The following is a 25,622-nucleotide window of genomic DNA, read 5'->3' on the forward strand; positions in this document are numbered from 1 at the left end:
TAGCTAACACCTCTGTTGCCTCACATAATTATCACTTGTTCTAGTGGTGGGAAGAGTTAACACCTATTCTCTTAGCAAGTTTCATGTTTATAATCCTGTTTTGTGCTCCATAAACACTGTACTGTGTATTCGATCTCCAAGGCCATGGGACTCTTGAAACTTCTCAAGCGGTAGGAAGGAATGTTTGGGAGGTCTGAAGATAAGGCAAGCGGAAGGTCTTATGTACCATTCCGACATCTGGAACCATCGAGGGTCATCTCTGAAACTTCACCACGTTCTGTGGCTTTGGCACGTGGCTCACAAACCTTACCCTTTAGGGTCTGAGTTCCTCCTTATGACCATAGTTCAATTTCAATTTCAGTTTAAGAAGCTATCACATTATAACTCTCCTTCCCTGGTACACGTAGATCTCATTTATGCATTTATTTAATAAGTATTTATAGAGTGCCTAGCATCGTTCTAGGTACAAGACATATAGGCAAACATCCAGACCTTCATAGAGTTTACATTCTACAGACAAAAACAAAATAAGTAAGTACATTGTAGGGTAGTAGGAGAGAAGTCCTGTGGAGAAAAACAAAGCAGGAAGGAGAAGAGGGAGGCCAGTTGGCTCAGGTGCTCACGTTCTGTACATAGGATGGTCAGAGAGTGCTGAGCTGACAAGAGGAGCCCTGAAGCATCTGACAATTAGGACCAACACATAATGCTCCTGTCCCCCTCCTTTCTTGGTACCAAGTTCTTATTTGTGTCAGGGAGCTTGGAAAACACACTGGGTAATGGATTCAGCGATAATTTTATAGATGATGCAGAAATATTCTTTATGTTCCATTGATCCTCAAAGATAAGAGAGGGATTGAGATGCTGCTAAACATATTCTCCAGTAAGCAAAAGACTCAAGACTCAAGTAGGAGGTGACCTCATCTCCATCTTTTCTCAGAACTCTCTCAACTTCCTGGTCCGCAGCTTCAAATATAATCGTGGCCACCTGCGTTCTTTCCTCTTTTTGTGGAGTTGATCCTCTTGTATCGAAGGCTGATTTCTCCTGCACTCTGGATGTCATTCTGCCTGACTTCTATCAGTTGTTTCCACGTTTTGTTTTAGCACCAACCTCTCTTTCTCTATTGGGTTCTTCAGAATTTTAAAATGCTCATTTTTAAACTGTCTCTCCCTTAAATAATGACTATAGACCCACCCTTAACCCCACACTCTGCTCACTACTTAGTCTCCCTCTTCTCAGGTAGCCTTCATTAGTTGTGTAAACTCACTGTTCCTAGTTCATCATTGTTCATTCCCTACTCTCCCCCACCCCCACCTGGCTGCTGTCCTCACCGTTCCACTGAGATTGGTTTCCCAAGGGTCACCAGCCACATCCTGTGGTGAAATGAATTCAATTGTTCTGCAAAGTTGGGGCAACTAACGCATCACATGCCATGAGAAGGAAGTGTCCAATATCTCCCTGTCCCCAATACAACAAAAAATAACAAAAACCCAAAGTTAACAGTACACAAACACAACTACCTCCAGGGCTACCCAAGCTGAAGAAGTCCTTAATAGTTTTGAAACCCCTACAGAATTAAAAAAACAGGAGTCTAGGACTTTCTAGTAAAGATGGCAAACTGAAGCGGGATCACAGACTCTCCCCCTTCCAGTACCTTATAAAATGACCCCAAAATAGTTTCAACAAAAATCTGAAAATTTGCTAGTAGCAACAGAATAAGAGACAGGGTACACTCTTATTTCAAAACTTTGAAATGTGGTGCATTAGAACTGTGTGTAAACCTAATCCTATGACAGATACAATACTGAAGAAAGAAGGACAACCAATAAATGATGAGAATTATCCTAATGCTCTCCAAATAGGAGACAAGTGGACTCAGAATGTATGTCTCCCTAGCAAAACAAAGGAAAACACCTACTGAGTTAAAACGCCCATATTCCAGAAGTGTTTGTAGGACTTTTCATATTGTAAGATGATGTGCTGAATCAGGGCAAGAAGACAAATCCCACGGGAGTGGAATATACCCATGTCTACACTGAGGGGGTTCTGGTAATAACCTTTTGCTCCCTTTTAGTATTTTGATTCCTTATAAAATACTTTTAATCAAATCATGGTTTCATCAGATCGTTCAGGGGTTTAATCCTCTAGTTTATAAAGCCTGTCCGGTGTTACTCATGGTGATCCATTTCCTTGTGTTTTGTAATCTCGATGTGAGCTCATATTTATTGGTGATTATTTTTTTTTCTGCAGCAGCTTTGTGTGGACTAAAGGGGGAGCCCTATTTTCTGGAGAAGTTTTGTATTTATTTCAGCCGGGGCCCTGGGGGCATCAATGGCCTGAGATGAGTTTTCCTGGTCTGTTTTTGGGGGTCTCCCATTTTGAGGGTATTATAAAACTGAACCTCATCTTTACATGAGGCACAGGTTTTGAATTCTCAGAGATGATTTCCTCTACCACTTAGAACCTGGGCAAAAACTGATAAGCTTTCTCCTGCCTATGGGTGAATTTCTTCTAATCCACATTTTCCCAAGTACTATCTTTATGTCAGCACTTGTCAGTTCCAGCTCCCCATCTCTCATAGCCCAAGGCTTTGCTGTCATTTGAGTTACACTTAGTGTGTGGCCTTTGATGTGTCTACATCAGACAGTGATCAAGATGGTAAATACTCACTGAGTTGTGTTCCAATGAATATTTGTTGGAAAGTCATTCCTTTATTCATTTCACAGGTATTTAGTGCCTGCTGTCTTGTAAATCTTTCTTTTGCCCTTCTGTATCTACTCTCCACTCTCCTCTACCCTACTTTAGATCCAGGGAGGCTTACCTTATTAATCACAGACGTCCCCCACCCCCCTAACCCCCTTCTGATTTTTAGCTGGGGTTGGCCAATGGGGAGTCTGGGGCAGGAGATTGGAGAATGAGGTCAAGGGATTTAGCTTCCTGGCTCCTTCCTGGTGGGGTCTCAGGGGTCTCCTTCTTGGTGGGGCTGCTTTGTCCCTTGACCTATGGGCAGCTCTTGTCAGACACACCCTCCCCTTGCCCTTAGCTGCGGCATTGGCGGCCTGCTCTCTCTAGCATTAAGCACTTTACAATGTGCTGAGCTTTCCCTGGACACTGTCTAAATCTTTGTAAAGCACCCTCTTGCCAAAATGTCCTCAGCTGTCCTACTTGACTGTGGCACATGTTTTCTGACAGGACCCTGCAGGACACATCTCCCAAGTGCTGGGAACTTTGCGAGGCCCAGGGACAAAACGATGATTAAAGTGACCCGTTTTCTACTCTCATGGCACTAACATTCTAGAGGGAGATGGTCAAGCACATAATGACTTATCATTCAGGGAGTCATATGCTATACTGGGGGGAGCATGTGGGGGCTATAGGGCAGTCAGCAAGGGCACCTGGCCCAGTCCCCAGGGTCCAGGGCAGGTTCCCCGGAGTAGGTGCCGTCTAAGCTGAAAGCCTGAGTGGGAGTTAGCCACGTGAGGGGTGCAGAGGCCTCTTCTCCTCCCCTCCCCTTTCCTCCTAGTCTCTTTTTTTTCAAGGTCCTCAAGGGACCATCTACTTGTGTCTCAGAGATGGGGCAAAGGAAGGGAAAGTAACACAACTGAAGGTAGAGACATTTTATTACTTATTGGCATCTGTCCCTGAGTGTTGGTGGACGGGAAAGTTGAAACCAAGAACCAGATTATTTTAGATTGCATTCCTGGGAATGCAGAAGTCTTGTTGGAAAGGTTCCCAGGAGACACACTCGGAAGGGAGTGAGCAAGGCAGGGCTGGGCAGAGGGAGAAGCCGATCACATGTGGTTACAGCTGAGGCTTCAGCTGCCCCTGTGAACAGCTCTGGAGCTGGCCTGGTCCTTCAGCACTGTCCCCCCTGAGGGAAGGGGGCCAGGCCCTGCCATCCCCTGGGACGGAGCACAGCCTAGGAGGCAGGTCCTGGTGGCTCAGGGTGGCTCCCAGCAGCCTCATCCGCAACAGTAGAGAGGGTGGGTGTCACTGACCCTGAAGAGGACACTTGGGCAGAGCCCCCAACACCCACTGAATAGGCTGAGAGGTCTGGGTTTCCTGAAAATTCCATTTGCCCTCATGACCAGAAATGGAAACTGAAATTTCAAAAACCACCATGTTGTAACACCATGAAACCCACGCGTGAGGTTGTATACACTGTATGAGTCATGTGCACATGGCACTCACTCCACTTGACCGGTCCCTTGGCTACTCACTCGTGGTCATCAGGGTGTGAAGAGAAAAGTCCAAGGGAAGTTAGAAGCTCCCTCCAGCTCCATCCTCCCATTTTCTCTTTCTCTTTCTCCTTCCCCATCTAATTGGCCACACTCCAGCTTTTGTAGGGTTGGCAGATTGGACAGTAACTGGTCCAACACTAACCATAGTTATGTTAAATAGATAACAACTCTTTTCTTATGAACAGAGGTGAACGGTAGTACACTAAGTAGCATCCTCGCTTTCAGAATGTTTCCTTTCCATATTTATGTGGGTTTATTTCCGGGTTCTCAATTCTATTCCACTGGTCTGTTTTCCTGCCAATACCATGCCGTTTTGATTATTGTAGCCCGTAGTACAAGTTAAAGTCAGGGAGTGTGATACCTCCAGCATTGTTCTTTTTTCTTAAGATTGCTTTGGCTATTCGGGGTCTTTTGTGGTTCCATACAAATCTGATGATTTTTTTGTTCAATTTCTTTAAAAAATGCCATTGGGATTTTGATGGGGATTGCATTAAATCTGTATATTGCTTTGGGTAATACGGCTATTTTAACTATGTTGATTTTTCCAATCCATGAGCACGGAATATCTTTCCATTTCTTTGTGTCTTCTTCAATTTCTTTTTGACAAAGAAGCAAAAAACATACAATGGAGAAAAGACAGCCTCTTTAATAAATGGTGCTGGCAGAATTGGAGAGTCACATGTAAAAGAATGAAACTGGACTGCTATCTGTCACCATGTACCCAAATTAATTCAAAATGGATCAAAGACTTAAGACTGAAACAATAAACTGCATGGAAGAAAACATAGGTACTAAACTTATGGTCCTTGGGTCCAAAGAGCATTTTATGAATTTGATTCCAAAGGCAAGGGAAGTAAAAGCTAAAATAAATGAATGGGACTATATCAAACTTAAAAGCTTCTGCACAGCAAAAGAAACCATCGACAAGATAAAGAGGCCACCAACTGAATGGGAGAAGATTTTTGCAAAGAGCGCCTCCGATAAGGGGCTAATATCCCAAATATACAAGGAACTCATACAACTCAACACCAAAAAAACAAACAACCCAATTGAAAAATGGGCAGGGGACCTGAAGATACATTTCTGCAAAGAGGACATACAAATGGCAAATAGACATATGAAAAAATGCTCAATGTTACTAATCATCAGAGAAATGAAAATAAAAACCACAATGAGATATCACCTCACCCCAGTCAGAATGGCTATCATCAACAAGACAAATAGTAACAAGTGTTGGAGAGGCTGTGGAGAAAAAGGAGCCCTCATACACTGTTTGTGGGAATGCAGACTGGTGCAGCCTCTATGGAAGGCAGTGTGGAGGTTCCTCAAAAAATTACAAATAGAATTACCATATGACCCAGCAATCCCTCTCCTGGGTATCTGCCCCAAAAAATCTGAAAACATTTATCCATAAAGACAAGTGTGCTCCAATGTTCATTGCAGCTTTGTTTACGGTGGCCAAGACATGGAAACAACCAAAATGTCCTTCGATAGATGAATGGATAAAGAAGTTGTGGTATATATACACAATGGAATACTATTCGGGGGTAAGAAAAGATGAAATAGGATCATTTATGACAACATGGATGGATCTTGAGAGTGTAATGCTGAGCGAAATAAGTCAGACAGAAAAAGCAGAGAACTATATGATTTTACTGATATGTGGTATATAAACCGAAAACAAACAAACGAACAAGACAAACAACTGAAAGAACAAAAACTCATAGGTAATAGTTTAGGGGTTACCAGAGGGTAAAGGGGAGGAGGGAGGGTAAACGGGGTCTAATATATGGTGATGGAAAGAGAACTGACTCTGGGTGGTGAACACACAATGTAAGATATAGGTAATGTATTATAGAATTGTACACCTGAAATCTATGTAACTTTATGAACAATTGTCGCCCCAATTAACTTCAATTTAAAGGGGAATAAAAACAATACTCCCTTTAACAAAATTAAACCACAACAGATTTTAATTGTGGAAGACAGAGTTGGGCCCTGCTCCTCAGGCTGGGTGGTTGCTCTGAGCCCCTTAGGTGACTGAATACTGCTTCCTCCCTGCCCAGCGCTGCCCCAGGGAGGGTCCTTGAAGCTCCTTAGAGGCTCTTCAGCCATTGCCTTCCAGGCCTGATAGCCTCCACGGACTTGATCTGAGCCGGCTCCTGTCTCTGCACCAGAGTCCACTGTACCCGTCTCTTTCTCATTTCAAAGGATTCAGCCACACCCTCCGGAAAGGGTCATTGGCAAGGACCCCTTACTCTCCCAGAGAACGAGGACTTTTAAACCACGAAGGCTGCTCCTGTCCCCTCCGGAGAGCCTAGAACTTGAGGACAAAGTTGTGCTTTTCAAGGGGGAAGGAGGAAATACGATTCTGTGCCCCTTTGCCACGAGTGGGCACAGGAAGAAACAGGCAGGAGTTCTTAAATTATATTGTTTTTTCAATTGCATCACAGAGCCAGTGGATGTTTGTTCCGCTCTTATCTGGCTCGGTGGCCCTGTGTTTGACATCGCTGACACTTCCTCTTCCTCCCAGAGTTCTCTTCTCTGCAGTGGGCTCTGCCTGTCCTGGCACCCTTTCTCCTTCTCCTTTGGGGGCACCTTTGCTATCTGTGTTCCTCGGGGTTCTGTCTTGAGCCACGTGTCCACTCCTATGGCATCCACTGCCCAGGACCCCAGATGTGGATCTCCACCCATGTGCTCTGCTGGGTTCAAGGCCAGCACATCCAGCTTCTCCTGAGACTGCCCCCTGGATGTCCCCCACAATTTCCAACTCAACCTGTCCTAAAAACTAAGCCCATTATCATACGCATATATCCTGAACCAGGCTGCCCATCCCTCTGCGCCAGGGCCCAAGCCTTGAGCCCTCCTTCCATAAATCCAAGTCCTCATGGGTCATTCTCCTTCATAGCTTTCAAGTTCATTAACCTCTCGCCACTCGAGCTGTTTTCCTTGGCAGAGGCCTCCATGGTGCCCCAAGGAGGGCACTGCTCAAACCTCCACCCGGGTCCTGTGCCCCTTCCACTCTTGCCTACCATGCCAGGGCACGTCCAAAGTAGGCATTCACTCCTGGGCTGCAAAGCCCTCTCCAACCCCACCCCCGGCCCACACTCCTCAGTGGCATTCAAGGCCCGTCCTCATTTGTCTTTTACTCACCACCTTCCAGTCCCATTTCTTTCCAGTCCCTTCTCACTTTCTACTTTCACCCAACCACTCACCATTCCCTGAAGTGGCCTCCTCCCCAGGCCTGCATGCTGCTCCTACACTATTTTCACTGAAATTCTTCCGTCTGTCCCACATATATACACTCTTCCTTGTAATTCTCCTTGTGTAAGAGACCCCCCCACCCCCATATACACACAAACTGGATCACTGAGAAAGATACCTAGCACCGCTATGTTCTAAGGGCAGCTTGCAAGGTGGGGGACATGGGACACACACTTGCCAGGTCCACTCCCACTGTGGGGGGAGTCTGAGAACATTCTAGCTCCCGAGGGACTCGCTATGAGCATGTCGTGCATCAACAAGTGTGAGAGGCCATGGAAGTGGTCGACTGGTATAAGAGGTGGATGAGGAGAGAGGGCCTGGGGACAGCCAGAGGCTCCTGTGGTCATGCAAAGAATCCGGAATGTTCCATGAGTTTGGAGGACGCTGTAGGAGTCGGTGACAGGCCTGAACCAGCCCGCCACTGGCCTCAGGGTCCTCCTGGATGAGGCTGGAGTAGGGTTTCTCCACCACGGCACTGCTGACATTTGGGACCAGCCACGTGTCTGTTGTGAGGGATTGTGCTGTATGTGGTGGAATGTTGAGCAGCATCCCTGGCCACTCCCCCAAGTCGTGGAAACCAAAACGTCTGCAACACGGCTACAGAGCCCCTGGGGGAAAATCGTCCTCTGGTCGAGATGCACTATACCAGAAGAATCAACCGTGGGAGTGGGAGGGAAGGGAAAATGCTTTCGCAAGGACACTCCAAACAGAAAATGAATCCCATGCACTTGAACTTGACTGACAAATCACAGGGGTGGATTGAATATGCTGGGAAGAATGAAATGGAACTGGGTTTTAAAACAAAGGCAGCTCAGGATGAGGAAAAACAGGATCGGTTATAACATAGTTTCATTCGTGCATCTGAGTTGGGACCTGATACAACTGTGAGATAGCAGAAGGCTCCCCCTTGGGTCTCAGGCTTTAGCTGAGCCATCACCACTGCCAGGAAGCCAGTCTGACAGCCAAGCACTGGAAGCCTTCCTTGGTGCTAGGAGCATGCCTCACTCTGCGTCGTGATTATCTGTTTATCTCTTTGGCTTCTGTCTCTAGACTCATATCATTCCTTGAGTACAGGAATTTAGCACTAGCACACTAGCTCCTCAAGAAGTACTGAGTGAATAAATGATTAATTTAAAGTGCAAATCCCCTGACTTAATAACACTTTCCACTGTAATCTGTTATTTACTCTGGGGGAAGGATGAGAGAGGAGGAAGATGAGGGGGTGAGAGGCAAAAGCAGTAATTTTTTTGTGATTAATATAAGGCAATTTCCAAAAGGATAGACAAACACCTTGTAGTAGAAACGCCTGGTGTCTTCATCATTTTGGTCTGCTATAACTAATTACGATAGAATAGACTGGCTTAAACAACAGACATTTATTTCTTACAGTTCTGGAGCCTAGGAGTCCAAGATCAAGGTGCCAGCAGATCTGGTGTCTGCTGAGAGCCCACTTCCTGGGTTAAGGATGGCCTTCTTCTTGGTGTAACTTCACATGGGAAGAGCGGAGAGAGAACAAACTCTAGTGTCTCTCTTGTAAGGGCACTAATCCTATTCGAGAGGGCTCCACCCTCACAACCTCATCACCTCTCAAAGGCCCCACCTCCTAATACCATCACCTTGGGGGTTAGGATTTTAATATATGAATTTTAGGGGTCACAAACATTCAGTCCATAACAGCTGGTGAACAGATATCTACATATCTGTGTATGAAAACCCATCCATTCAACTGGTAAAAGAAAGGGACAGTTAAAAAGTGTCGTGTGGAGACACACTTTTTGCTGAGTGGGTGGGAGAAGTGGGGACTTTACACCTTCACTAGTAAAGGTGCTCCAGGTATAAGCAGTGGAGATGGACTTAGGCTCACCCAGCAATGAAGGGGAGTGCTGGAAGATTCCTGGGGTTGAGCACAGGAGCATCTGGACTTGGAAAGACATGAGCCTGGGTAGTTCTGTGTTGGGACATCTCCCCGAGGTGGGCATGAGTCTTCTCTGCTGGCACGATGGGGTCTCCTCACGGACATCATTTCTGGGAGTAAGAATCTAACTGGCTCGCCTCAGTTTTGCGGTAGGCAAGTGGCCTGATTTGTGCCCACTGCAATGACCCTTGAAAGATCATCAAAGGGGGACACTATAACTGATCTGACAGCCCCTGAACCCCCACTGACCAAGGTTCCCACCACTCTAATGGTGACAGGGTCCCCCCACAGGGAGCAATGAAAGGTCTCACCCCACCTATGGAGGGGTCTCGCCCAGGAATCACAACTGCAAGTGATTAATTATAAGTCCAAAGAATACAGGGCACAGAGGACTATGTTAAATGACATCCAGGGGGTGCAGTCCTTTAACCAAAAGTACAGAAATAGATCCAGACATTTTGGGGGGATTTCAAATATTATAAAGATGCCATAGCAATCAAAACAGCATAGTATTGGCTTAAAAATAGACACAGATCAATGGAACAGAGTAGAGAGCCCAGACATAAATCCATGCCTATATGGTCTTTTAATCTATGAAAAAAGGAGCAAGAATTTACATTGGAATAAAGACAGTCTATTCAATAAAGGGTGCTGGGAAAACAGGAGATACATGCCAAAAAAAATGAAACTGGACCCCCTTCTTACTCCATATACAAGAATAAACTCAAAATGAATTAAAGACTTAAATATAAGATCCAAAACAATAAACTTCTAGAAGAAAATATAGGAAGCAAACTCTCAGACATTACTCTTAGTAATATTTTTTTACTGATATATCTCCTTAGACAAGGGAAACAAAAGAAAAAAATAAACAAATGGAATTACATCAAACTAAAAAGTTTTTGCACAGCAAAGGAAACCATCAACAAAACAAAACAAAAACATCCTACTGAATGGGAGAATATATTTGCCAATGACACATTTGATAAGGGGTTAAAATCCAAAATTTATAAAGAATTCATATAACTCAACAACAAAAAACAAAAGAAACCCCCAAACAATTCAATTAAAAAGTGGGCAGAGGATCTGAACAGACATTTCTCCAAAGAGAACATACAGATGGTAAATAAATATGGAAAGATGCTCACCATTACTAATCATTAGAGAAATGCAAATAAAGACCACAATGAGATACCATCTCACAACTGTCAGAATGGCCATCATCAATAAACCAATAAACAACAAGCGTTGGTGAGGATGTGGAAAAAAGAGAACCTTGTTCACTGTTGGGGGGATTGTAAATTGGTGCAGCCACTATGGAAAACAGTATGGAGGGTCCTCAGAAAATTAAAAATAGAACTATCTTATGACCCAGCAATTCCACTCCTGGGTATTTGTCAAAAGAAATCCAAAACACTAATTCGAAGAAATATATGCATCCGTATGTTTACTGCAGTACTATTCACAATAGCCAAAATATGGAAACCACCGAAATGCCCACCAATAGATGATTGGATAGAGAAATTGTGGTACATTTATACAATGAAGTATTACTCTGCCATAAAAAAGAATGAAATCTTACCATTTGCAACAACACGGATGGATCTAGAGGATACTATGCTAAGTAAAATAACTCAGACTGAGAAACACAAATACCTGATCTCACTTACATGTGGAATCTAAAGAACAAACAATAGAAACAAACTCATAGATACAGAGAACAAACTGATGGTTGCTAGATGGGAGGTGGGTTGGGGGGATGGGTGAAAAAGGTGAAGGGAGTGGGATGTAGATATTGGTAGTCACAAAGTAGTCACGGGAGTGTGAAATATAGTATGGAGAATATAGTCAATAACATTGTAAAAACTATGGTGTCAGATGGGTACTAGACTTATGGGGGGATCACTTCATAAATTATGTAAATGCCTAACCACTGAGCTTCTGAGCTGTACACTTGAAGCTAATATAAAATAATGTTGAAGGTTTACTATAATGAAAAAATACAGTCATGGGATGTAAAGCACAGCATAGGGAATATAGTCAATGGTATTGTAATAACTATATATGGTGCCAGATGGATAGTAGATTTGTTGGGGTTATCACTTTGTGAGGGGTGTAAATGTCTAATCATTATGTTGTTTTGTACACCTGAAACTAATAAAAATAATAATAAACAATATAAAAATATTATAAAGGTGGCATTTTAAGTTAGTAGGAAAATTATTTAATAATGCTCTTGGGACGATTGTGTGCCCACTGGGGAAAGGAAAACTTGGATTCCCATCTCACTCCATACTCCAAGATAAATTCCAGAAAGAGCAATACTAATTAGGAACATGAAATCATAAAAGCTTTTGGGAAAAACAATGGGAGATTTTCCAATCTCAGCATGTTTTTTAAATATACCAGAAAACGCAGAGACCAAAGAAAAAGTTGATAAGTTCATTTGCATAAAAATAAAATCTCTCTGCGTGGCAAACAACAGCAATAATAATAGCTAAATTCACTGAGTGCTTGTCATGTGACAGTTAATACATGTTACATATTTCCATATGCTAGTTAATGTATGAATTCATTTACTCCTTGGAACAGTCTATGAGGCTGGTATTACTATCCACATTTCGCAGATGGAAAAAGTGAGGCACAGACAGCTTAAGTAATTTGCCTGAGATCATAAAGTGAAAAGAATCAAGGTGTGACATTTAAGCTGGCATTTGTGTAAAAATAGGGGATAAGAGTATAGGGTATAGATGTGAATTTGCTTATAAATGCAGGAAATATCTCCTGAATGTTAAGAAACTGGTAACTTAACTTCCTCCAGGATACTCGCTGGAGACAGGGGTGGGAAGGAGAGTTTTTCACTTACTTCCTTTGTTACCTGCAAACCAGAAGCCAGAGGGGACACAGGGAAATTACAAAACCAGCCCCAAGAATTCAAAGAGCCTGGTGCCTTGTCTGCAAGCTTCTCCCCACCCTCCGTGACCCTGGCTCAGGGCAGTGACACTGGGACAATAAGGAATAAATACATTCTGTTCAATGTAACCTATTTAATGAGGCATAGATCCTACCAGTGGGTTTTGGACAGGCTTTCTTTGCAAAATGGTCATGATATAACACTGGCACTAAAAGCCGTGAACTTCAGGTGTCTGCAAATACCTCTGCTTGTCTGGAAACCCCAGTCCGTGGGGCTTATGTGATCTGCCTTCTCTCCACCCCCTGCCTCCACCCCTACAGGCCTGGGATTGAGTGGCTGGAGGGAGCTTATGACGCCCACTCCTCTGAGCCTCTCCTTCTGTCCTGTGGATAGAAGACCTTTTTTTCTTTTTCAATTTATTTTTTTAAATTTATCGGGGTGACAATTGTTAGTAAAGTTACATAGATTTCAGGTGTACAATTCTGTATTACATCATCTATAAATCCCATTGTGTGTTCACCACCCAGAGTCAGTTCTCCTTCCATCACCATATATTTGATCCCCCTTACTTTCATCTCCCACCCCCCACCCCCCAACCCCCACCCCCCTTACCCTCTGGTAACCACTAAACTATTGTCTGTGTCTATGAGTTTCTGTTTCTCATTTGTTTGTCTTGTTCTTTTGTTGTTTTTGGTTTATATACCACATATCAGTGAAATCAGTGAAATGGTTCTCTGCTTTTTCTGTCTGACTTATTTCGCTTAGCATTACACTCTCAAGATCCATCCATGTTGTCACAAATGTTCCTATATCATCTCTTCTTACAGCCAAATAGTATTCCATTGTGTATATATACCACAACTTCTTTATCCATTCATCTATCGAAGGACATTTTGGTTGTTTCCATGTCTTGGCCACCGTAAACAAAGCTGCAATGAACATTGGAGCACATGTGTCTTTATCTCTAAATGTTTTCAGATTTTTTTGGTAGATACCCAGGAGAGGGATTGCTGGGTTATATGGTAAATCTATTTGTAATTTTTTGAGGAACCTCCACACTGCCTTCCATAACGGCTGCACCAGTCTGCATTCCCACAAACAGTGTATGAGGGCTCCTTTTTCTCCACAGCCTCTCCAACACTTGTTACTATTTGTCTTGTTGATGATAGCCATTCTGACTGGGGTGAGGTGATATCTCATTGTGGTTTTGATTTGCATTGATAGAACACCTTTTTGAAAAAGCAAAGTTGATGGTGTCTAACTGTCGGGTTTCTTGTGGCCTGCAGGATAAAATCTGCACTTGATAGCTGCACATAGACGTTGCACACAGTAGGCAGTGAATAAATGTTGAATCAGTGAGTAAATGAGGAGTGTGGAATCATAAGTAGTTAATGCATTTGAGTACAGTGCTGAGGAGATTCCCTGCTCCTGTCACCCTGTGCTTTGCTTCCGCTCAAAGGGAGGGCAGAGTGTTCACCCAGGGGACACTTCCTAGTCCTGTCCTCCTTCCGTACTGGCCACCATCCTAACCTCCCTCGTGAGTAATGCCCTCACTCATCCACACTCACACAGTCTCTATCTATCTATCTATCTATCTATCTATCTATCTATCTATCTATCTATCTATCTATCTACTTAGCTACCTATCTACCTATCTACCCACCTATCATCTATCTAACTCATCTTTGCTGAGCCACTTTAGACACTTGGACTGTGCCTCGTTCAATTTCACTTCTGCAAACTTGCACAGTTGTTCCTTCTCCTATGTTCTACCTAAGGAGCTGCTAAACATCCCCTACTCAACTGCACAGTGCCTCCTCCAGGCTACGTTACCTCACCCCCGCTCCACACCCCACGCTTGCGTTGGGACAGCTCACTCTCCTCCAGTCTCAGGGCCTCCTCTCTATCCCTCATTCATGGTGCGTTTTAAACACCGGTGTAACTTTATTTGCCTGCCTTTAAATCTAAAATAGTCAATCTGATCAGGACAGGGACCGTTTCATGACATGGTTAGTGTCTTGCACATAGTAGGTCCTCCATAAATGTTTGTTGAGTGATCGATTGTTGAATGTTAAGCTGCAAATGGTTATTGCACAACTGAACTGTACTAGGGAGGCCCCTCGTTTCCCCTAGCCCCAAGTTTCTGCTTCAGCTCTAAGGAGGGCAGACCGTCCGTGGAGGGCTGACAGGGACACTTCCTATCTCTCTCCCACCCCTGAGCACCCCAGCCTCATGGAAGGAAGGTGGGCTTGGGATCTATTGATTGCTCTCCTTTCCACAAGGTCCCAGATCTGGACTGAGGGGGTGGTAAGAAACCCCATTTCTTCCTGCACTTGAGCATGTCTGCCCATGGGCCAGAGCTTCTCATTGGATACTCAGTACTTACCTCATTCTAAATAAATTCATTTCAACTTGGTTTCTCCTTGTGTGTAAACTCCTGTTTGGGTGGGAAGTTGGCCTACCACCCCCGATCTCCCAGTTTGCTTTGAGCTGTAAGGTCTACGTCGGACCATAATTACATTATCAGGTTCATTGTGTACCTTGCCCCTACCAAAGGCTTTCCAAAAGAGTCACAGAAGGTCAAACAGATTGAACATAGTACCATGGAGCTGGGATGCCCTTTCCATCAATTTAAATCTGTGGTGTTTGAGTTCTCACCCAAAGAGCCCTCTCAGGTCTGCAGGCTTCGATTCCACCGCAGTGAGTGAGCTGGACTCCCCACCATGCAAAGAGCATCCTTTGGGGGATGCAGTCCTAATCTAAAGAGGAAGCAGCCGTTATCAGGAAAGGGGCTACCAGTTACAAGCCTTCTATGTGCGGGGCACTGCACTAAGTCCTTAACATGCAATTTCTCATTTAATCCTCTGAACAAACCTATGAGGCGGGGTTTATTCACCCCACATTACAGATGAGGAGACTGAGGCTTAGAAACATTAAGTAACTTGCATAGAAATTTAAGCCTAGGAATATGATGCCCATAGTCCAAGTCATAGTGATATTTACTGAATATCTGTCATAGACCAGACCCACACTATCCAATACAGTAACCATTGGCCATATTCAAATTAAATTAATTTAAAAAATAAGATAAAAAATGTAGTTCTACAGTCACGTCAGCCCCATTTCGCACAAGTGTTGTGACTACTGTATTGGACAGTGCAGGTACTGAGCATTTCCATCATTTCAGAAAATTCTACCATACAGTGCTGGTCTAGACACTGTAAGTCCCAACATAACTCCGCCAGGTAGATATTAATAGTATCCCAAAGTTCCCACCGCCTCAAGGCAGGAACCCAAGTCAGTCTGATTTTGAAATTCCCATTCTTTCTTCTACCAAGATCTCCTTCCAATGCTGTAGGAAGGAGTGAGTTAACCAATCAACAGAGAGTCCTGATCTGATTATATGTTAGGAAAATATTGTCATTTTCTTCAGAGGGGTTTTTGAAGAATATTAGTGGAAATATACCTAAGTAGAGGAATTTTAGAGTAAATATGGACTATTCCTATTTTAAAACTAACTTTGTTGCTTTTGCTCCAGGCTTATCATTGCCTGATCCTGGGTTGACACAGACTTTCAGACTTTTCTAGTTCTTAAGGGATAATGCTTTACTGGACAGAGTTAAAGGGGTGGTTCACTGGAGGGAAGAGGAAGTGGTGGGGGGAGAATTCTGCCAAAATAAGTGAAATCTGTATTCACTTATAAAACGTCTCAAACAGGCCCCTTTCTACATGAGAGACATGCTGTCTCTGGAATCTGAAGCCGCGAGCTCAGCATGGGTGCCAGACAGCCCACTTTTATTTACTTTTCACTAGGAATGGACAGCTCAAAGCATAATCTGAAACCAGAATTGAAAGTGAAATAAATACTGAGAATGTCAAACACAGATATTTTACATCGCCAATTAAGTCTAGATTCATGTGTTTTAAAAAATAGCTTGGGGGAGACTGTGCTAATGTTCTGTTATGTAAACGGAGGAGCCAAATCCAGACACTCCCTGTGTGCCACCCACTTCCAGCCATGCAGCATCTTCCCCAGACAGCAACTCTGGCTCCAGCATGCTCAGTAGGACAGGCTTGAAGCAGTGGTTTGCAAACTTGGCTACACTTAGAATCATTAGGAGATTCCAAAAGTCAAAACTACAGTCACACTGCAGACTAATTACTGGGGGTGGGATGAAGGTGTCACTATTTGTAAAACTCCCCAGGTGACTGCAATGTGCAGCCAAGATTAGGCATGGCCTCCATGAATGCCAGGCCCACCTCTGCTGCTCCCACCTGCCTTACTTAGTGGCTCCTCACTGGCTGACCATGTGTGATGGGGAAACACCATGTGTGATTGAAAATATGGCAGGCACTCTGGCTCTCTCCAGATCTATTGCATCAGAATCTCCTGGGTTGGGAGTGGGCTCTGCTCTTGCTCTGTAAAGTCAGGCGGTTGGACTGACTGATCCTTGACAACCTTTCTGGTTTAAAATGATAGAATACTACACGAGTGATCAAAACAAGGTGGTGACAGAAAAGATCCAAGATGGCAGCGTAGATAAACGCTGCCTACTGCCTTCCACGAACACATTAAAATTACAACTAAATTAAAGAACAATCAACCTAGAGAATTATCTAAAGTCTAGCTAAACAGAAGTTTTAGAACTAAGGATATAAAAAGAAGCCAGGTCAAGACTGGTAGGAGAGGTGAAGATGTGAAACCAGCTGGCCCCAAACTTCCGTGTGGCGGTGGAGAATTAGGAGGGATATCTCGGCTGTGGAGGTTTCCCCCCAGAGAAATGAGGAACCCCAACCCCACACCAGGTTTCCCAGCCTGGAGTACTGGTGCTAGGAAGAGAAGCCCCCATAACATCTGGCTGTATAAAACAGTGGAGATTCTGACCATCTGGGTGGGATGGAAGGCTGGGGGAAACCCAGGTGTCCTCTTAAGGGGCCACACACAGACTCACTTACTTGCAGGCACTCACCTTGGGCTCCAGAAGAGGGACAGTGACTCAGAGGGCGTCAAAGGCATACGGTGGGGCAGACTAGAGTATGTGGCTTCCAGACTAGGGGGCCTTCATCCATGCAGCTGGCAGACAGACAGGTGCCATCTTTACTGTGTCGAGCCCACCTCGACACAGCCAAATCTGAATCTGATTGGCTGGTGAGCTCTGCTGGGACTCTGCCTCTCTCAACTCCCCCAACGCCTAGAGGAAATTTCTCAGCGAGTAGCCAGCGCCACCTGCTTTGCACTCTTTCTTGGAAAACCATCTGAGTCCATGGGCCCCATGCGGGTAGAGACTGGCCTTAGTGTGCTCTGAGACTTTTGCTGAGTAGCTCCAGGCTCAGCACTGGCACCAAACAAGAAAGAATCTACATTAACCTGGTGAGCACAACTATGGGGACAGAGCCCAGAGAGCAGTTTCTAGGCTCTCAACCTCACGTGGAAAGATGCTGGCTCCGGTAGTGGATGGCCATCAGCTGTGACTGGTTGGTCGTCAGCTATAACCAGTTGGCCATTACCCACTTGTGTGGCTGCCATGGCTATGCTGGGGGGTTGGTTGGTTGGCAGAGAAGCAGACTGATCGTGTCTCCGGCCCAGCCGCCATTGAGAATGTAGTGGTGTGAACCCCCTATCCATGGCTCCATTGGTGTTCCTTTTTGGCCTCCTCATGTCCTGCCTTCTGGTGCGGGGAGTGGGAGCTGGGTCCCTGCATTGCCACAACTCTTCCCACTCTAGTGACTCCCTGAGACCCTGCCTCACCCAACTTGCACACGGCATGAAGCTTTATCAGTAGCTGAACCTTAAAGGAGCCGGCAGGTGGCAGCAGGCCTCAGGGTGTCCTGGCTTTTTGCAGAACTACCCCAGGCCCAGTACTGGTGGCTTATGTCCCCAGTTCCCAGCACGGCATCCCCACGTGCCTCCAGGTTTAGCACAGTCAGTGAGCAACTATGAATCACTTTATAGCTCCTACCAGATAGTCCCCGGCTGGTCACAGGCAGTGGGTAACCTGGGCCTGCACGAGAGCCCCACCCAAGAGGCCACAGAACTAACATACTTGGAGGTTGGTTTCAGACCACAGCAGAACACCGCCCACTTAGCCCCACAAATGGCAGACCCAAAGGATGGTCTCAACAGGCTCCAAAGCCTCCTGGGGCAGATCCCATTCAGTGGGGTAAACCCCCCAGAGAGCAGCCTGTAAGCTGTGGATGTGGCCAAACCGCACAGCCCATCCCACTCACTGATGTGCCAATAGCAATCAAGACTCAGCTATAAAGAGCTGAATGTGAAAATGCCCCTCTACGTTGTGTGTGGTGAAGACGGCTCAGGGACACCCTTGTTGTTTTGCAAATGTGGCCACAGGGGGGCAGTATAACCCAAGGTTTTCAATGGCGTTGAAGGCCTTCCCAATGAATCTCGTTTACAAAAAGAATACACGTATAGTTTAAAAAGTGAGCTACCACCTTAAGAAAAAGAAAGAAAAATAAATTCTCAAAACATGACAGAATCACAATGACACAGAACTTATAATCAAATTAAAGCAGTAACAATATGGAGCCAAATATAAATAAAACTAGTAAAAATGCTTATAGACAATTATAAAGGAAAAGTTGACACAAGTATGACATTATATAATCCAAAATATTAAAGTTTGACTATGTTTTGGAAAAATATAAGCAAGACTTCTTGGATGAATTTTATTCAAAAGCAAAGGAGCTATGGAACTGCTTCTCTGTTTTTGCCTCTTCTGTCCATCACTGTCCTGGGTGTTAGGTAAGCTCCCCACACACAATGACCAAGCAGATGCGTTAACAAATGATGCGGGAGGGCAGTTAGAAAGTTCATGACTTGTGCTCCCACTCCCATCTCCACGTCTACCCTCTAGCGTAGAGTAACAGTCTGATGCCTTCATCAGAAGGGTTAACACTTGAAAGTTGATGTGCATGTTTGGGAGTCTGTCCTTCCCACAGTCAGAAAATAAACAATTTGTAAATGTAATCATAACAGTGGAAATGCCAATGTATTTTAACTTAGAGCTGTTTAAGCTTAAGAGCCCTTGGAATGCAAGTGTAAGCAGAGTGCTAACTTACGTATGTGTATATTATTGCTCCCTGCTAAGGATGTTTACCGTTGCTTTGACTTTACCATGGCACGTACATAACGCCCTCCTTGATGGGGCTTCTGGGTGGAGCAGCCGCATCCCTTCTCCCATGGGGTGGTGAATGGAGTCAGAGCTCCAGAGAAGAAAGGGTAGTGGAGGGTCCAGGAAAACAAGGAGTGAAGAAGGAGGCATGTGGGAGCTGACAGGGATGTGTCCTGGAAAGGCTGCAGGTACCTCAAGTAGCCATTTGTGCATGTTAATACTGGAGCCATTTATTAAGATGGAAAGAGGATAAGAAATGCATGTATATTGGCCATAAAAATTGATACCTTCCAACTGCCCCATGGTATAGCTGCCCATGTGGTATGGGACAGATCTCTCTTGGTATGGGACAGACTTCCCCTCTTCTGTTAGGTCCCCTCTCCCCCTTCCTTGGCTCCTGCGTCCTTTTGGCCTAGGAGATGGAAGGCAGTCTTTCAAGTTTCGTTTTGGAAAAGTTGTCCTAAGGGCCAGCTCCAGCTGTCCTCGTCTTCTGCTCATTTCACAGACATCCAAGTAGAACGGTGGCTGGCCATCCTGCTGATGACCTGCTGGAAGGTGAGAGCCCAGCAGGCTGAATGTGCCCAGACAGGTCACCTCTACCTGGAGCACCTGTCCTCTGACGATAAGAGACATGTGCACAGAAATCTACAGGGGCACTCTTGTCATCACTGCAATGATAGCCATGTTTTAGGGAGGGATTGTAAAGAAAAGAAAAGCAACCTTTATAGCAACCAACCTCATCCTTCCGCATCATACACCTGCAACTCAAGACTGCAGATAAATGACCAAGCCATGACACTACACGTGGTCTTCATTTGCAAACATACACAGCTGGTGTATGCTTAATGGATTTTCTTTTCTGTTTTATAAATGTCTCAATTCTTTTGCTTGAGTAGTAGAGATAAATTTGAAATGTAAATGTTTCAGGGTCAGTTGCTCAGAAACTCCACCCTTGGAGGTAGCATCTTGAAATACAAATTATTCTGGCAATTTGACCCAGATAGAGGGTCAACTTTTAAAAATATTTAAAAAGAAATATAATTCTCAATATGTGTGTGTGTGAAATTTTCCCAAATAGCTACTTACAAAATGTGTGTGCTAATCTCACAATTGTGTGTGTGTGCTAATCTCTAAATGTGCACTTGACTGAAAGAACAAAAATATGATCAATTATTTCAGAGTGGCTTTTATTAGATGCATATTTTCTTTGAATCAATTTACAACTTTCTATATCATAAGAACATCATATATATGCATATACACACAAAGATATCAGAATGTCTTTGAATTGATCCAGAGGCTAGGGTCATATGCTACTTACACATTTTCAACAGCCTTAAGAGCGAAAGAACAGGCACTCCAGTCACTTCACATTGGGGACAGCCCCAACCCTCAACTTTCAGGTTTCAGAGTTTGAGAGAAATCAGTAGCACCTCTTGTTATCCTGACACCTTAATCTCCTGCGTGATTCTCACTCCTTTGTGTTTCCCCACCTAATCTTTGCCACCATGGTCTCAGCTACCCCTAAATTCAAAACATCCTCAGACATGTACAAAACAATAAAAGTAGCAACTGCAAAAAAAAAGAAAAAAAAAAAGAAAAAAAAAAAAAAAAAAGAATCATAGCCCTCCCTTTGGAATGAATAAGTCCCTTAGTGTTTTGGTTCCATTTGTCTGGAAAAGGCTTCTGGAAGGAGTATCTAAAGGCCCCCACATTCTCACACTTGGCCTGAGACAGGGAGGTTGGTAAATTGTACTTTTTATGGGTTATAAAGTTGGGGGCAGCCTGTTTCCAAATGAATATGTTCCTTCTCCCTTTTGACTACTGATAGTTAAATCCGGAAGACGACACTCAAACAGTGTTGTGCCCCAGACAGACAGAAACTCAGTCACTTGGGCTTCCCTCACATCTTGCCTCAGTGTTTATAAAGCTCTGGATTTTTATTAACTCTGTCATCAGTGTTCACTCGATCTCATATCTAACCTAGAAGAGTCCCTGGACCTCAGGCTCATGCATTCACAAACCTGATGCCTCACGGTTGAGCTGGGATGGGGAGGATGTGCGCGAATGAGAAACAGCCCAGGATGTGTGTAAGCTCACAAAACCAACCCCTCCTCTGCCACCTACCCCTCCTGTTTCTCACCTAAACCTCTTCCTCCTTCCATGCATCGCCAATCTGCACACTTGAAGCCTAGGGTTTCTGACTCCTCTGTACTGCTCACCTCCCGTCTAAGACCTCTCCCAGTTCTGCTGCCTCCCATTCTAAATGCTGTGAATCTGCACCCCCTCCTTCCCATCCCCTGCGCCTCAACCTATGCGGAGGCCTCCTTGTCCTGACCTTTCTGTTGCTGGTCTCCTTGCCCTAAACGCTCACCTTTCCAGGTCATCCTTTGGGTACAGAATGAGCCTCCTGCAACACTGGCTGGGGTCCCTTGTTCTGCTGTCAGACTTGGGCGAGCTGTGCTGTCCAGGGGCCTCATAATCCAGCCTCATCCTCCCTCCCAGGGCCTCCCCCACCCAGCTGCATGTCTTTGCCCACGCAGCACCTGCAGCCTGAAGCTCAGCTTCCCTCTCCTCCCACAGCCCACTCCTTCGGATCCCTTCCCCCTAGAGAAGCTTTCCCCGCTCTCTCCCGGCCAACGGCTCTCACCTGGTCCTAAACATCTGTGGAACTTATTAACCCACCTTAGAGGAACATCACACAAGGAAGATGTCCTTCTTTAACAGATCACTTCACATCTCTTCCCCGTGGCAAGACAATCACCTGTTTTAAACACATTTACAACCTGTATGTTGCCTTGTGTAGTAAGCAACTATACAATGTTTCTCAATTGACTTTGTTATTCCTGGTCAGGTAACCAAACTCAAGAACCAGCAGTTCTCTGGGGATTTTTTTTTTTTTTAATAATGAGATTTTGCAGTGAAGGGAGAGTTTGCCAAGAAGTTGGTGTATGTGGAGGGGAGATGACAAGGTTGGTATTTCACCCACAATGTTTCGATTTAGCGTTCTAGAATTGATGGCCTTGAACTATCTCCTATACTTGGAGCAGATGCCACATAGATGGATGGGTCTTAGACCCTCAATGACAGTAACTTCCTTTTCAAAAGAACTGCTCCCCTGCTCAGTCTGTATATAAAAACAGAGTCCAGGTCACAAGCCGACAGAGATTTCCTGATCCCCAGTGGACCGAGTATAAACAGAGCTGACGCGCTCAGGAGCCTCTCGCTGGAAGATCGCACAGTGTTTGCAGAGGCGTTTGGCGATATGCTTCCGGAAGAACCCTGCCAGGTAGTCTCTGAACTTCTCCCCAACGAAGGCGTAGATGATGGGGTTGATACAGCAGTGCGTCATCCCAAGGGTCTCTGTCACCTGCATGGCTTGGTCCATCCTGTTAGAGCTTTTGCAGTTATTCAGGCCAAAGAATTCCTGGAAGGTACTCAGGAGAAGGACGATGTTGTAGGGAGCCCAGAAAAGAAAGTAAATGATCATGATGGTGAAGATGAGCCTCACGGCCCTGTGCCTCTTTTTCTCATTCCGACAGCGAAGCAAGGTCTTCAGGATTCCTGAGTAGCAGATGACCATGACAAGTAGTGGCAGGACCAGGCCCAAGATGACCATCTTTAAGGTCTGGAAATTCTTCCAGAAATGATACTGAGTAGATGGATAATGAGGGCTGCATGTATAATGAAGACCCTCTTTTTGGGATTTGGTGAAGATGATTCCCGGAAGAGAGGCGAACACAGCCACCACCCAGGTGACCCCACTTGTCACCCCCCCAAAGGTGACTGTCCTGGCCTTTAAAGCAAACACGGCATGGACGATAGCCAGGTACCTATCGATCGTCAAGAGGATGATGAAGAAGATGCCGCCAAAATAACCGATGTGATACATCCCTGTGAATAACTTACACATCGCATTTCCTAAGAGCCACTCGTTTGCCGCATAGTAAGCCCAGAATGGGATGGTGATGAGGAAAAGCAGGTCGGAGATGGCCAGATTGAGCAGGTAGATGTCAGTCATGCTCTTCAGCTTCTTGCAGTTTATCAGGATGAGGACGACCAGCAGGTTGCCCACGAAACCGAAGATGAACACCAGCGAGTAGAGCGGGGGCAGGAGCCTGGCTGCGATTTGCTTCACGTTGGTTTTTTGGCAGGGCTCTGATGTATCGTAATCGATGTCATAGGTCGGAGTTGACATTGAATAATCCATCTTGTTCAACCCTGTGAATAAAGAAACAGTGCTCTTTTTATAAAGTCTTAGAATGTCCTTATTAATCCGCTATGAATGCAAACTGTCTTATAAGTGAATAGCTTCTTAAAATCGACACATAGATTTCTACATTTAACTGAACTCCAGTTTTCTGGCTAAACAATAAACTTTTATAATAAAGGGAAGGTTTGCTGCTAGCTTCCCTGCTCCCTTGCTCTGTTGGGGAAATTCACGAAAGCCCCATCTCACCAAATAAAGTCTGGTGTTTCCTAGGCATGAGGAGTGAATGAAGCTTTGATAATGATTTCAAGAAACTGAGTCAGGCACCGCCCACCCAACGTTGTCTTACAATCTGGGCTGCAGCGGTCCATTCCTGCAGTGAGCTTACACGAGCCTCACCACGACTGTGCTATGATACTCGACAGTTCCCAGTGGCACGCTGCATGCTGACTGCTGTTCTAAGCTTCATGTCCGTTTATTCAACTAATCCTCCAAGTGACCCAATGAGGCAGGTCATGCTGCTGTCCCCATTTTGCAGCTAAGGACCTCAAAGCCCAGAGAGGATGACCAACTTACCCAAAGGCACACAGCTGGGAAGTAACTGGTTTTGAACACAGGCAGCCTGCACTCTCATCCACCATGCCACCTTGTCTCTCACTCCTTGGCGACAGAACTAAAGAAGGACCATCAACCTGGTTTCTTGATGGAGTCAGAATGAAGTGGGCTGATGTCCAGGTCCCCCGAGAAAGTCATAGGAGCCAACAGCCAATTGTAAAATCCAAACTGCCATTCTCACATTTCCTCTGAAGTTTGTGTTTATAGTTCCTGGGTTGCTCTAAATAAGAGATCCCCACATACCCAAGAAATGGCCAAGTGGACAACGTGCCATCTACCACCATTCTTTCTGGGTTAGCTCAGTCCCTTCACAACCCAGCAGCTTGCCTGGTCTGTTTCAGTCCTACTCTGGACTGAGCAGTCTCTCTAATGAACTCTTGTGAGTCTCAAGCTCCCCATAACTAAGATTAGGCAGCTGGGAGAAACACCCAGAAAATTTCCCCTTTAAATTCTGATCCAGAAAAAGAATCATACTAAATATGCTGAGGAACTAATATATTAAAGGGAGACTTCATTTAATATTTATAATTTGATATCCACTTGGACAATTTTTAGGATTCCTCTATGCTGGGGAAAAAATCCAAAAGAACCAGACGTAGACACAACTTCTGGTTGGGCACCAGTCCAGAGGGCATGTTGCTGGGAGGTTTTAGCTCTCCTCACCAGAAGGTAATCTACCAAGATTTTGGCCAAGAACTATCTCTCTGAAAATCTTTCTTTTGAAAAGTGAGGGTTTTTTTTTTTTTTTTTAAATAATATTGTCCCCTTTAAAATCTTTCATTCACAATCATGTTTTGTATCTTTGATGTTATCACAGTCAGAAACTCATTCTAAATTCTAACTTTTTCCTTATCTTAAAGATTGTATTTTAAGATAGTTTTATGAGAACCTGGTGTTTGCCTAATGTCTCCTATGGATTTCCTGTAAAGGCTTGTACTCATTACAGAAGTTGAGCTAATTAACAGCCAAAGTGGTTGAAAAGTGACTTACCGGGGATGAGTCGCTTGCAGGGTGACGGATGTCTCAGCTCCTCTGGTCAGCTGAGCTGTGCAAATCAAGCATAGAGACAGCATAAAAGTAGGAAACGCACAGAAATGCACAGTGGGGGCGGAGTTTTAATGAAGAACAAAAAATTAGAGAACAGTTCTTTTTCTTCTTTTTTTTTTAATATTTAAATTAAGCTTAAAATAGACCTCTGGCCTGAAAGTGTGTGGGCTTCCCTGGTTACCCTGTTTTCTTTGGGTTCTCTGCTCATCCAACTACGCAGAGTCTGTTAGGAACAGAAAGAATTGAAGGATATTAGAATGAGAAGAACATCCACATGCATCTAGTCAA

General features: G+C 44.6%; 1 protein-coding gene across 2 annotated transcripts; it reads right to left on the reverse strand.

Annotated features, from left to right (window-relative positions):
* Positions 1 to 20,625: 20,625 nt before the first annotated feature.
* Positions 20,626 to 25,415, reverse strand: LOC109443400 (C-C chemokine receptor type 5). 2 transcript variants are annotated; one of them, XM_074312499.2, is made up of 2 exons: positions 25,278 to 25,415; positions 20,626 to 23,683 (listed from the first exon to the last, which is right to left on the reverse strand). In XM_074312499.2, exon 2 carries the CDS (start codon positions 23,670 to 23,672, stop codon positions 22,614 to 22,616), a length of 1,059 nt encoding a protein of 352 aa, XP_074168600.1. In that variant the 5' UTR covers positions 23,673 to 23,683; positions 25,278 to 25,415; the 3' UTR covers positions 20,626 to 22,613. The 2 variants fall into 2 exon arrangements, with proteins under 2 accessions (XP_074168600.1, XP_074168599.1); XM_074312498.2 differs by having other exon boundaries at positions 22,352 to 23,683; positions 24,249 to 25,343.
* Positions 25,416 to 25,622: the final 207 nt, after the last annotated feature.

Source organism: Rhinolophus sinicus, chromosome 5 (assembly GCF_057876585.1).
Source record: "Rhinolophus sinicus isolate RSI-liver-muscle chromosome 5, RSI-T2T, whole genome shotgun sequence".
Lineage (NCBI taxonomy): Eukaryota > Metazoa > Chordata > Mammalia > Chiroptera > Rhinolophidae > Rhinolophus > Rhinolophus sinicus.